Source organism: Pecten maximus, chromosome 18, assembly GCF_902652985.1.
Source record: "Pecten maximus chromosome 18, xPecMax1.1, whole genome shotgun sequence".
NCBI lineage: Eukaryota > Metazoa > Mollusca > Bivalvia > Pectinida > Pectinidae > Pecten > Pecten maximus.
In genome coordinates this window covers 14937514-14951843 of record NC_047032.1, presented here as the reverse complement: position 1 = coordinate 14951843, position 14330 = coordinate 14937514, and the positions used below count along the sequence as shown (strand labels likewise).

The 14330-nt window shown below is 38.6% G+C and overlaps 2 protein-coding genes across 2 annotated transcripts; one reads left to right on the top strand and one right to left on the bottom strand.

The window, feature by feature from the left end:
* Positions 1 to 4064: 4064 nt before the first annotated feature.
* Positions 4065 to 5231, bottom strand: LOC117316251 (S-antigen protein-like). Its single transcript, XM_033870789.1, has one exon. The coding sequence runs from the start codon at positions 5229 to 5231 to the stop codon at positions 4065 to 4067; it is 1167 nt and encodes a 388-aa protein (XP_033726680.1).
* A 1935-nt stretch (positions 5232 to 7166) lies between these two features.
* On the top strand, positions 7167 to 14102 carry LOC117316828 (low choriolytic enzyme-like). Its single transcript, XM_033871609.1, has 5 exons — positions 7167 to 7364; positions 8110 to 8242; positions 11682 to 11766; positions 12959 to 13162; positions 13622 to 14102. Exons 1-5 carry the CDS (start codon positions 7184 to 7186, stop codon positions 13808 to 13810), a joined length of 792 nt encoding a protein of 263 aa, XP_033727500.1. The 5' UTR covers positions 7167 to 7183; the 3' UTR covers positions 13811 to 14102.
* The last annotated feature ends 228 nt before the right edge of the window (positions 14103 to 14330 follow it).

The following is a 14330-nucleotide window of genomic DNA, read 5'->3' as shown; positions in this document are numbered from 1 at the left end:
CTCATTGCACTAGACCAGTAGCATGCTGCGTATTAAGTTGTTTAAATCACAGGGGCTTGGCACGATTTTCCAAATGATAGTCCATATATATATATGTATATCATCGTGCCAGGCCCCTGTGGTTTAAATGGTGGCTTTGACATCTCTCACGGTCACAGTCGTCAAAAGAGTGTTCATCTAAAAGATCCAAATGATATATTGCCTTAATGAAAACCCTATTATATGTTACGTGAATGACTTTGACATTCCTTTAGATTCACAGGTGTAAATTTGGCTAAAATTTCCAATGATTAATTGACCCAGAATACATGCTATCAAGCTACCTATTACACTACAGTACATGTATGTAAAACGAAACATTTTATTACTACTCGGTAAGAAAAAACGGGAGGAACAGATGGGCTTCCGCAAAGGTATATAAAATGTAAATTCGACAGGTGTGTCAGTCCTGGAGAGTAGCAGGCCGTGAAAAGATGATGGAAAGATTGCATGATTTTCATTTTTTGTTCTAAACCTCTAGGCCGAATTCAAAATCGACCCTCCATTAAGTCCTTAGTATTTTTGATAGAGAGATGAATTTATTTCGACTTCAATATTTATCAAACACAGTGAAAAGTCTTACATGTATGAAAACTACATGTTTGTTCTTGGTCGTGTGGTTCCATATACCGGCGAGCATTGCTCTGGTTCAGTCGACACGGACATCCAATGCACAGTCGACGCTACGCCGCCTTTTACTTTTTCCGCGCGTTCGATCACGTCTAATTGACCTTCTCAAAACGGTAAGTGATATTTCAATCCACGAACTCGTTCATGTCATATTTATTTATTTATTATGAACGCGTGCTTTCCTGTGGTTTGTGACATACGATTCCATTGGTTTATTTTCGCCAATCACGTCATAACTTATGGTTGCAATAAATTGCGAACAATGTTCTGCATTGGAGAAGTCACGTACATTGGCCCGAGTTACCGTTCGCCCTATGCTTTGTCGTAAGTTAGACTTAGGTAATTATATACAAGGCGTTTTGTCTAGGAACTGCCATGTCACTGACCATTGACATTGTCGTTTCCCACTGAGAATCCACCGATTTTTAACCTAGTTTTACCGTCAATTTCCCCACCAAATGTCCTTTAAGTTTTGCGGTTTCAGGGTATTAGAATGCCAATGCTTCATTACTTTTCGTCTGTTGTTTATTCTTCATTCATTCGTTCTTTCCTTCTTTCTATTTCTTAATTATTTCATTCATTTCTTCATTCGTTCATTTCTTCATTCCTTCATTCGTTCATTTCTTCATTCATTCATTTCTTCGTTCATTCATTTCTTAACCATTCATTCATTCAATCACTCGTTCTTTCATTCATTCATTCATTCATTCATTCATCTATCGGTTATTTATTTATGCTATCTATTTAGGATGTATACCACCTGTGTAAGATTTTGTGCTTAAGGTTTTTTTTTATTCATTCATTCATTTTCGGATACACTTTCCCCAATTGACGGTGTCTGCCAGGACCAGTATTCATAAAACCATTCTCTTGCTCAAACATGAACACTTTGTTTAGCCCAACTTTCAAAACTCGCTTAATACAAAATGGTAGTTGATAAAAAAAAAGTTAGTATTAATAAAAGTATCATGGTTTAATGAATATGACCACAAATCTAATATATACATAGAATGATCGATGGGTACTTATGTAGGGCAGTTACTGAACTGTAATTGGACCAATCTATTAATATATCCATATATATGTCGGTGATATATCATATATACACGTGTTAAATATCTATAAGTAAAGTCTGTTTCTTTTGTAGTACACACATATATGTATATAAGATAATTAAGACATTCTTACCCCAGTGAAACAGAGCATAAACGAGGGTTTGTTTCAAAGACACCAAGAGTACATGTATTTATAGAAACTTCTACTATATAACTAGAGATAAGTAGGAGTGTGGGCTAGATTTTTCAGATGTATATCCCACAGCTGTTCTATGATTCTAGCTAGGACTCTTCAGTAATGCCAAGGTCATAAAGGCTTCATACCAAGAGGCGAATGAATAAATTAAAAAATACGTCGAAAGAAATGTCAATTCTGGATGGATGGGAATGTGCAAAAGATCTATTATTCAATTCATTTAATAATTTTCAATGTTTGCTTTTAAAAATGTAAAGCACGTATCATGATCTTAACTGTGTCGCTACTCAACCCATTTCAACCCATTAGGGTATTGACGCCTAACTGTTCTGTAGAGTAATTTCCACTGTTTATATCTAAGGTATCGCGTGACCAAATATACTGTAGTGTACCACGATACATTCTGGTTACGCCAACTGTGTGTCAAATGGACTTTTAACTTCGCTGGTCAAAAACCGGAGAGTATCGTATGGAACCCCCGTGGCTAGCGAAGTTGATTGACTTTATATACTATCTAATAAGTTTTCATTTCCATTCACGGATCTCGTACAACTATGCTACAAGACAACAATTGATAGATATACAAATGTATTTCATTAAATTGTAACGAATATATCTATCAGGTACATAGAGCATAGAACTCGGTTTAAATGCCCAGCGTGATTAAACATGAAAAAATATTGAAGTGAAATAGACCTGAATTCCATCTGAAATTCACATGGAAGAAATTAATGCCAAATTCATATTCAAGAATTTGATCTGAAATTAAACCGAAAATGACATGAAAATGAGGTCAATTTCACATAAAAAAAATATTCAAGTCAATTTCAGGTCAAATTCATGTAATTTCACATAAAAAAAATTCAAGTCAATTTCAGGTCAATTTCAGGTCAAATTCATGTCAATTTCTTGACATGAACTGACGATTCTACTCTTGTCCGGACATTTTGACCTGAAAATTTCCACATGAAATTGACCAGAAGTGACACCAAGTTGAAAAAGTACAAGGAGAATAAGACCAAATGTTCAAGAAGTGTAAGCGTCTTCTCAACGATATACACCGCATAACAAAAATCGTGAAAAATTATTAACTGACACGTCAAAGAATTATTAATTAAAAGTAATTTTTAGAAAATGTTCAAATGTTATTTTAAAGTAAAACTGAGAAGTGGATTATTTTGATAGTGTAGATATTAACTCGAACTTCTATATTTTGTGACTTATACTGTATAATATATGGTTGAACGAATTTAAATAATTAATGTATTGATAACGAGATCAGCATATCTATTGTACGGGCATATAAAGGATTTCTTATTCTTTGGCCAGAAGAAGCGTACAGATAGAAGTCAATATTGCTATCATATCTTTTTTTCGAAAGAACTAAATTTAAGAAGAAGTGTCCTGGTAAATTTGCGAGAATATTTATTTCCTATGAAAATATATAATCTGCAGTATACGATAAATTCAGCCAGGTAAGCACTCGAAAATAAAATGATTTGCAAAATGCGACAAACTCAAATAGTGGGGCGGAAATGAAATAATTTGCGGTATGCGATCATTTCAGATAAGCACGCAAAAATTAAATAATTTACAGTATATGACAAAGACAGGATGTCATTGGAACTCACGAAAATAAAATCATTTACAGTATATAGCAAATAAATTACGTCCCAATTTTCTTCACTGCGAAACCTACTGACGCACCAGCCGAGATCTGATTTTAATTTGACAAGGTTTGATTTATTTTCAGAGACCAGGTAACTCCGAATTGACAATTTCACGGGAATATACCATGCCAATAGATCAGATTATAGAGGACGCTGAAGGTAATGTACACATAACGAAAATGTCGAAGCACTATTCTAATATTGGAAAAGTCTTTACAGACAAATGCGCTAAATGTTAATTTATTAAAGAGATATTGACGTTTGTAAAAAATATACCAGAGAACATGAAATACAAAGCTGTTCATAGGACGTTAAACAAATAAAACCAAACCACAAAGAAGACGAATTCTAAACAAAGACATGCTCAAGATAAATCTATTCTATTTAAGAAATGCATTTCTTAAATAGAATAAGTTTATCTCGAGCATGAACAGAAATTGGAAACATACTTGCAACCATTCAAAAAAGTCAGTTTCATTTGTCAAGCAGAGTGCTAATGACTGAGTCTTGACTGCCGTTTTGTCCTTTGTCAAGCAGAGTGCTAATGACTGAGTCTTGGCTACCGTTTTGTCCTTTGTCAAGCATAGTACTAATGACTGAGTCTTGACTGCCGTTTTGTCCTTTGTCAAGCAGAGTGCTAATGACTGAGTCTTGGCTTCTGTTTTGTCCTTTGTCAAGCACAGTACTAATGACTGAGTCTTGACTACCGTTTTGTCCTTTGTCAAGCAGAGTGCTAATGACTGAGTCTTGGCTTCTGTTTTGTCCTTTGTCAAGCAGAGTGCTAATGACCGAGTCTTGGCTACCGTTTTGTCCTTTGTCAAGCATAGTACTAATGACTGAGTCTTGACTGCCGTTTTGTCCTTTGTCAAGCAGAGTGCTAATGACTGAGTCTTGGCTTCTGTTTTGTCCTTTGTCAAGCACAGTACTAATGACCGAGTCTTGACTACCGTTTTGTCCTTTGTCAAGCAGAGTGCTAATGACTGAGTCTTGACTGCCGTTTTGTCCTTTGTCAAGCATAGTACTAATGACTGAGTCTTGACTGCCGTTTCGTCCTTTGTCAGGCAGAGTACTAATGACTGAGTCTTGACTGCCGTTTTGTCCTTTGTCAAGCAGAGTGCTAATGACTGAGTCTTGACTGCCGTTTTGTCCTTTGTCAAGCAGAGTGCTAATGACTGAGTCTTGGCTACCGTTTTGTCCTTTGTCAAGTGGAGTACTAATGACTGAGTCTTGGCTTCTGTTTTGTCCTTTGTCAAGCATAGTACTAATGACTGAGTCTTGACTGCCGTTTTGTCCTTTGTCAAGCAGAGTGCTAATGACTGAGTCTTGGCTTCTGTTTTGTCCTTTGTCAGGCAGAGTGCTAATGACTGAGTCTTGACTTCTGTTTTGTCCTTTGTCAAGCAGAGTGCTAATGACTGAGTCTTGGCTACCGTTTTGTCCTTTGTCAGGCAGAGTACTAATGACTGAGTCTTGACTGCCGTTTTGTCCTTTGTCAAGCAGAGTGCTAATGACTGAGTCTTGACTGCCGTTTTGTCCTTTGTCAAGCAGAGTGCTAATGACTGAGTCTTGGCTACCGTTTTGTCCTTTGTCAAGTGGAGTACTAATGACTGAGTCTTGGCTTCTGTTTTGTCCTTTGTCAAGCATAGTACTAATGACTGAGTCTTGACTGCCGTTTTGTCCTTTGTCAAGCAGAGTGCTAATGACTGAGTCTTGGCTTCTGTTTTGTCCTTTGTCAAGCAGAGTACTAATGACCGAGTCTTGGATACCGTCCGCTATTCTCACTATCAAATTTGTTTTTTTGAACAAATTTAAAAGACAACACATTATCAAAAATTTTATGATTGGATAGATTTATTTCGCAATGTCTTTGTTCCCTAATCTGATAACTTACTCGAGGGATCAATCTTCGTAAGAAAACAAAAGCCAATATTCCCTGGGCCGCATTGCATTCTGGGAGATATTGAGCAAAACCAAGTCCACATGGATTCGCAAAGAATTAGCTTGAAAAGCTAACCACTTTACTCAGCTTAGAAATTGTCATCAATGAATTTAATCTCTAATAACATTATACGTTTTAGTTGTAATTTTTTAGCCCTTTTACAGATGGCGGACTGTCTAATTCGCCCGTCATCTCTGTTCCGCACTCACCGACCTTAAGTCATTCTTGTTAACGCCATTTCTAAGCAGTTCTCTGGTCGTGTGTTAGTCGGATATTCGGAAATAGCCGAAGATATGACGGGAAAACCCGAGTGGTTTTCCGATTAATGACATGATAGCTTTGTCAGTCTGCTTGAGTATCCATGTGCAGTGCAAACACATTACAGAACTCTTGGCTTCCTTTAGATCTTGAGATGTCTTCTGCGCCGACGGAACCTTACTATTTACGGGATCAAGATGCCATCAAAATAGAAGGAGACATCATGATGACAACTGACCAGTTTACGGACCTACAAAGAAACATGTAAGTTGTCATCAAAGGCTTTACAGCATGCAAACAATTAGAAACAATTAATCACGATAGTACAGAAATAGACAAATTTTCTAACCGACACAGGAAAAATGATTGAAGCAGGATTACACAGCAACGCTTTTGTTTAGTTTAGCAATGTTTAACGTCTTACCAACAGCTATGTTCATTGAAGGACGGCTTTCCCTGTGTGTGAGATGCATGCGTTTGGTGTGTAACATTATGTGTGTGTTTTGAGAGGCTGCGGTATGTCATGATTCAACTCCCATTGTTAGGGACTCTGGCACAGTGTTTCGGCTAGGACCAGAACCTAGTGAGTCAGTGTCAAGGCAAGCATTAGGAAGAAGATAATGGGTTAGAAAGTAGAGAAAACATACCATCTCAAATTTAGTCGCCTCCTACAATCATGCAATGAGGTCAGCTTGTAAATTCTTACGCCCTGCCTGCAGGAGCACAGCAATACATGAAATCAGAGAACATCATCGATACTTTTCATTGGCTATCTGCCATACAGAACCACTAAACACGAAGGGAAAATGTCATCACCGATGTGAAGTCGGCATCGCATAAGTTCCGCGCTATCACAAGGAGACGAAAATAAACATACCGCAGCCTCCCAAAATACATACGCATTCACCTCACGCATGCGTCTCGGACACGAAGAGGTCGTCCTAAAATGACACGATGATACGAGTTAAACAATACTACTTCAAACATCGATGCGAAAAGTTTGATCAAAGATATGATGTTGTTCAAATAGTTAATTTTTCCTAAACTAATCAGTGAGCTTTCATAGTTTTTGGGCCTCAACGAATGGATAATTGAAATTAAGGAATTATACGAAATCTACATGTAAATGTAGCAACATGACTGTCAGAAAGTCGGGGGGAAAGCAATAATGATTCCATTTTTCCAGCACTTTTCGGTTGCCCGAGGAAGCAGTTGAAATCTATTGCATATCAGTAATCATGATAAAGGTTAACGAAGCGTAATGAATGTCATCAGTACATATACACTTCCCAATCCACCACCCTCACGTTCAAAGCGAGCAGCAAGATGATAAAACAATCGTCTATGACCTAATGGAGTTACTTTTCTTTCCAGCACAGTAGGTTTGATTCAGGAAACCATGGAAATGATGTCGCAAATTCGTAGTCATAATCAAGCCTTACATACTCTAATGAATGCCATCGGTGTAGCCACGCTTCCTGTTCAACCACCCTCGCGTTCAAAGCGAGCCGCAAGACGAGAAACCAATCGTCTATGGCCTAATGGAGTTATGCCAATCCGGATCGCTGGTTCTGGATTTAGTAAGTACATGTGTAGTCAAACTCCTCGGTTGTGGTAAGTTTATCAAACAGTTTGTTTGCCAGAAAACTATTTACTTCTTAATGGACTGAAGAAGACACGGCTGGTATAGTTTATGAACCGTAGAAAATGGAAGCTACCTAATCACGTCCGAGGTCACGTGGCGCGAGTCGCCTTCGTGTAGTTCCAGGTGCCATCTTTGTCTCTTGGCACTAATGAAATTTGATTCGATTTGTCTACCTGTGCTGAAACCAGTTGTCGTAAACTTCTTTAATTCATATCACGATTTATTTTATTGTTGATATAATACATAACCCCGAATTAACGATATTGATTTCTAATCTACTAGTACGTCATTTCAATGACGTCATTCTGAATAGAGAAAAAAAAACGGTATGTAAAAACCTAGTTGTCGCTTGCCTACCTAATTTTTCCTAGATTGTACTGGCCTGGCCGCAATGCACTCTGGGAGAGGCAGATGTACATATGTACCCTACTTGCGTATATTTCTTAACTTTCAAAGAAAGATATATATATATATGTAAATAGAGTGATAATGAGTACTACGTATGGACATTTACTTATTTTACTTTACATACATTCCTTTCAATATCAGCGACGACAAATTTCAAAATTAAATATTCTCTAAATGACATGGATCATATGTTCCGAACAAGCCAGGTTCGTTGTACTTTAAAACATTTCACAGGAAAACTCATTGTTCTCTTTTTATCTTTATGTATGTAGCAAGCTCACACAGGAGACACATCCAGCAAGCTATGAACCGTATTTCAGAAGCAACCTGTGTATGTTTCCGGACGATAGGCAATAAAGAGGTTAACAGAGGGATACGTCACGTGCGGATCGTTAACGGAAACGGGTGGGTGTGGCTCCTAAACGAGTGGGCCTGGTTTCTTAACGGGTGGGTGTGGCTTCTAAACGAGCGGGCGTGGTTTTTAAACGGATGGGTGTGGTTTCTAAACGGGTGTGTGTGGCTTCTAAACGAGTGGGTGTGGCTTTTAAACGAGCGGGCGTGGTTTTTAAACGGGTGGGTGTGGTTTCTAAACGTGTGTGTGGCTTCTAAACGAGTGGGCGTGGTTTTTAAACGGGTGGGTGTGGTTTCTAAACGTGTGTGTGGCTTCTAAACGAGTGGGCGTGGCTTCTTAACGGGTGGGAGTGGCTTCTAAACGAGCGGGCGTGGTTTTTAAACGGGTGGGTGTGGTTTCTAAACGGGTGTGTGTGGTTTCTAAACGAGTGGGCGTGGTTTCTAAACTGGTGGGTGTGGCTTCTAAACGGGTGGGTGTTGCATCTTAACGGGGTGGGCCTGACTTTTTGATGGTTGGCGTGGCATTTAATCAGGTTTGAGGGACTTCAAAAGGGAAATTTTTGCTTATAAATGAACGGATGGGTATGACTTACAAACGGATGGATGTGGCTTGTAAACGGATAGGAGTGATTTAATAAACGGATGAGCGTTGCTTCTAAACAGTTAGGTATTGCTTGTAAATAGGTGGGAGGGGGCACAGAAGAATATTATGTTTCATTTATAAGCCTGCATTATGACAACATGGCTTGTACATTTTAACCCTAACAAAGCTGTATCAATGAATGTAAGCAAGAAACTTGAAAAACCGATTCACCCCTCTTTATTTATGAACAACATTTCATTAACAGAAGTCACGTGCCATAAACACCACGGTATCACTATCTCAGCTAACGGAAGCTGAACTGACCATATATAATACATTATCAGTAAAGCCTACTTGTATTGACAGAAAGTGTCTTCAAGCAATAGATTTTACTTTTATCAGACCCTTTGCTAGAGTATGGCGATATTGTATGGGACAACATACTCAGTCATTAGTACTATGCTTGACAAAGGACAAAACGGTAGCCAAGACTCAGTCATTAGCACTCTGCTTGACAAAGGACAAAACAGAATCCAAGACTCAGTCATTAGCACTCTGCTTGACAAAGGGCAAAACGGCAGTCAAGACTCAGTTATTAGCACTCTGCTTGACAAAGGACAAAACGGCAGTCAAGACTCAGTTATTAGTACTCTGCTTGACAAAGGACAAAACGGTAGCCAAGACTCAGTCATTAGCACTCTGCCTGACAAAGGACAAAACGGCAGTCAAGACTCAGTCATTAGCACTCTGCCTGACAAAGGACAAAACGGCAGTCAAGACTCAGTCATTAGTACTCTGCCTGACAAAGGACAAAACGGTAGCCAAGACTCAGTCATTAGCACTCTGCCTGACAAAGGACAAAACGGTAGCCAAGACTCAGTCATTAGCACTCTGCCTGACAAAGGACAAAACGGTAGCCAAGACTCAGTCATTAGTACTCCACTTGACAAAGGACAAAACAGAAGCCAAGACTCAATCATTAGTACTGTGCTTGACAAAGGACAAAACGGTAGCCAAGACTCAGTCATTAGCACTCTGCTTGACAAAGGACAAAACGGCAGTCAAGACTCAGTCATTAGTACTCTGCCTGACAAAGGACAAAACGGTAGCCAAGACTCAGTCATTAGCACTCTGCCTGACAAAGGACAAAACGGTAGCCAAGACTCAGTCATTAGCACTCTGCCTGACAAAGGACAAAACGGTAGCCAAGACTCAGTCATTAGTACTCCACTTGACAAAGGACAAAACAGAAGCCAAGACTCAATCATTAGTACTGTGCTTGACAAAGGACAAAACGGTAGCCAAGACTCAGTCATTAGCACTCTGCTTGACAAATGAAACTGACGTTTTTGAATGGTTGCAAGTATGTTTCCAATTTCTGTTCATGCTCGAGATAAACTTATTCTATTTAAGAAATGCATTTCTACCACAATAGATTGGTGTTATTCCCATGTGTTATATGGCAGATATATAACACGAAGCAGCTAGAATCGTGACAGGTGCTACCAAACTCACAAGGCACGATAAACTACATGTATTCTGTATATTTAGAGACTCGCTGGGCCCCCTTTTTGTACATATGAAATTATCAGCACTGTTTCATTAGCTATCTATAAACACAAGGAGACGGATTTACATAAGTACCAAGTACTTGTTTCTGAATCATTCATGTTGTATACATGTATGTACAATTTCAATTCATGATAATAAAATAAAGTTTAAACTAAACCGGGGGCCTGCATTACTTTTAGGTTTATGTTTGCATTGCTAGGTTATAAGTGACTTATAAACATATGGATATGGCTTATAAACGGGTAGGTGTGACTTATACGATGATGAGTGTGGCTTATAAACGAGTAGGTATGACTTATAAAGGGGTAGGTGTGACTTATAATATTATGGGTGTGGCTTATAAATGGATAAATGTGGCGTATAAAAGTGATAGGTATTGCTTAAAACGAGTTGATGTGGCTTAAAACGAGTGGGTGTGACTTATAAACGAATGGGCGTGGCTTATATGATGGGTGTGGCTTATAAGCGGATGTGTGTGGCTTATAAACGAGAAGGTGTGACTTATGAAGGGATGGGTATGGCTAAAAAACGAGTTGATGTGGCTTAAAACGAGTGGGTGTGACTTATAAACGAATGGGCGTGGCTTATATGATGGGTGTGGCTTATAAACGGATGAGTGTGGCTTATAAACGAGTAGGTGTGACTTATAAACGAGTAGATGTGACTTATAATATGATGGGTGTGACTTATAACGGTTGGTTATTCCTAATAAACGGGTGGGTGTGACTTATAAACGAATGGGCGTGGCTTATATGATGGTTGTGGCTTACAAAAGGAATAGGTATGACTTGCAACGTTTAGGTATGGCTTATGAACATGTTCGTGTGGCTAATTGATGGATTTTAATTGTGGGACTTATAAATGGGCAATTGTGGCTTCTAAACATGTGTGAATGGCTTAATCGGGTGGATATGGCTTACAAACTGGTGGGAGGGGCTTACCAACCGGTGGGAGTGGCCTCAAAAAGATTGATAAGGCTTATAAGAAAAGTATGTTTTTTTTATAAACTTGCCATGGTTGTAGGTTTACGTTCGCATTGCTGGATTATTCAAAGGCTAAGCTAGAGAAGAAATAAGAAATGTCAACAAATCTCTTGCTGCAATAAGAAACATGCATATTATTCAAAAGAGATATGTATTGTCTTAGACTAAATTATTCAATTATTTGTAAAAGTGGAAAGACAAGATTGACCCCCGAGTATTTTTTTTTTTTTTTGTGTTTCAATACATTCCGACATCCTTTCTAATCCGACAAGTATGTGTCCGTCTGGACGTCCGATTCGTCAAGTGTCTCTGTTTCAGATAATTGGTATGTATATTTCATATCTTTATTTTTCAGCTGTGGTTCATTCGTCGGGGTATCGTCAAGGTCTCGAGGAAGGGAGAGATCTCAGGACCTGAAACTTAAGGCCGGTTGTAGAACAGTAAGTCAGTCAGTACAATATCGATACTAGTTTTTAATTATAATTACCATACTATCTCGGACAAGTACGAGTTCCGGAAATTTTGGATCCAAGTGAAGGTCAATGTTTTTAGCGGGGGCCGGTAGGGGGACATGTATTGCTTTAGCAATACCAAATAATTTTGAAATTAATTAATAGGAAGTCAGACGGTCCGATTTGTAGTTAGTTTGTCTGATGTAATCCCGTGCATACAATGTATAATCTGGTTATAACTAATGAAATTAACAAGAGGCCCAGAGGGTCTGTATCGCTCACCTGGTTTATTTGAGCAATCGTCAAAATGATGTTTATGCTCCATTTGCTAATATCTTTATTTGTAGATGTATGATTATGTTGTCGTGATCTCAACTCTTTCAGAGATATAAACCCAGAAACAAAGTCAAGATTTAGCTTGATTGTATTTAAAGAAACTATTAGTCCCCTGGGCCTATTTTTACATCTGGATTGTGTTCATATCTTGATGTCTACAGCAAGGCTATATATGATTATGGAGTGAGGATATGAATGGTTTCAAAGATAAAACAAACGAAATAAGTCTTCAGGGGAGGGGAACGCCCCCGTCCCCAGGGGGTGTCAGCCCCATTATTTGTACAAATTTGAATCACAGCCTCCTGGGGTTGTTGCTGAAATATCAAAATCATACATTGCTTAGTTGCAGAGAAGAAGTCATCAATATCAATATTGCCATATGGGTCCCTTTTGACCCCGCCCCTTAGGCCCCCAGGGCGTCAGCCCCATCATTAGTACAATTTTAAATCCCTATCCCATAACGATGCTACCAGACAACTATGAGCGATATCCATTGCTTAGTTTCAGAGAGGAGGCCGTCTATATCAATTTTCAATTGTACAATTTTCAATCCCTACCCCATAATAATTGCCACGGTATGACAAAAGCTCACCTTGGTCTTTCGGACCAGATGAGCTAAAAATCTAAACAAAAACAAAATACCGCCAACCAAAAACACAACATATATGTTTTTAAAATTGATTTTCTTTCCTTTTAAAGATATCACACACAAAAAAAAGAACTATACCTATTTTTCCGTGTCGCCCGATAGGCGGAACAGTCCGAGCCTTTACGTAATCGGCCGATATATCGCAATCGTAATACAACTCCCCGATATTAAGATTATCCCTATTTTTAATTACAGTTTCGAGTGGCCACGCACGAGCTCCTACATACATTAGGATTGTACCACGAGCAATCTAGACCGGACAGAGATAAGTATGTGAGAGTGAATTTTAAAAACGTTCGAAGTGAAAATACACACAATTTCAACCGATTCAGCGACTTGACCATCGACTCTAGAGGTGTTCCGTATGACTACGAGAGTATAATGCATTACAGCAATAGGGTGAGAAAAATTAAGTTATTATTTCATTTATCTCTCCCGGGGCCCAAATAGCTCAGCTGGTATACAGCGCCTTCCCCGTTACATCAGATAAATATCCGAGGTATGTGGTTCGACGCTCCCTACCCTTAGCGGTTTGTGTTTATTGGGAAGCTCGGAAACGGACCGGTCGGTGCTGTCGAGGTCCCTACTTACTCTGGATTGCATGCATCGAGTCTTTCGTGTGTTGTTCAGTGAGGAAGTCGCCTACTACTTCAAGGGAGACACACACACACACACACACACACACACTTTTTATACCAATATACTTAATTTATATCATTTATGATTTGATTTCTATTTTATCAGCAATTTACTTTGAGGTAATTTTGATAACTATCTACTTTACTTTGAAATAATTTGGATACCTATCTTGAGATCGATGTTCGAAACCCCTCGGTGTTTACTTTTGTCTTTTTGTAGGCATTTGGTAAAGGCAAATCTATAACTCTTGAACCAATTCCGAAAGAAAATCGACAGAAATATTTGAACACAATCGGAAAGGCAACAGAGATGAGCAAAGGCGATATAGAAATACTCCGGAAGATGTATAAATGTCCTTCGGAACCCTCCACGACGCCATCTTGTGCTGACTATCCTTACAGATTTTAAGTTCGATAAAACAGAAAGGAACCTCTCCAACGCCGACCATACAGATTAAAGATATGCGTTTTCGATTTAACGTTTTACTTCTTTTGCTATCTGAAACTTTCCTTAACTTACTTCCGCAAAGATACTATTTTTAGATTCCCGGCGTTCAAGTTCGAGGTCATCGTCGGTACCCATGTGATCTGTCTTGACCAGCTCCGATCGATTAATCAATCAAATGGGAGAAACAAAGAGAAGAGCCGACGATGACTCCAGATGGGCATACAGTCACTAACAATTAATAATAAACAAAAAGAAACGAGAACAAAAAAAGATGAAGAAAGGAAAAGAAAATGTTCCAAACACTGGTGAAACAGTTTGTTTTTTGGCATAAATATCGTGAGAACGAAATATAAATACATTTTGTTGATATTCATGCACCAATGATATTCTTATGAATGCCAAAGTGATTACGTCATAACAAACACGAAAAAAATCAAAATGTTTACGGTACATAATTATTGGACACTTGAATTAATCGAGC

What these genes read in the sequence shown, in the direction of transcription:
- LOC117316251 (XM_033870789.1), bottom strand. Translation starts at nt 5,231, where the DNA reads ATGCTTGACAAAGGACAAAACAGAAGCCAAGACTCAGTCATTAGTACT.
- LOC117316828 (XM_033871609.1), top strand. Translation starts at nt 7,184, where the DNA reads ATGGAAATGATGTCGCAAATTCGTAGTCATAATCAAGCCTTACATACT. An exon ending in GATCGCTGGTTCTGGATTTA is followed by an intron (nt 7,365 to 8,109) that starts GTAAGTACATGT and finishes TTATGTATGTAG; the next exon opens with CAAGCTCACACAGGAGACAC. An exon ending in TAATGCATTACAGCAATAGG is followed by an intron (nt 13,163 to 13,621) that starts GTGAGAAAAATT and finishes GTCTTTTTGTAG; the next exon opens with GCATTTGGTAAAGGCAAATC.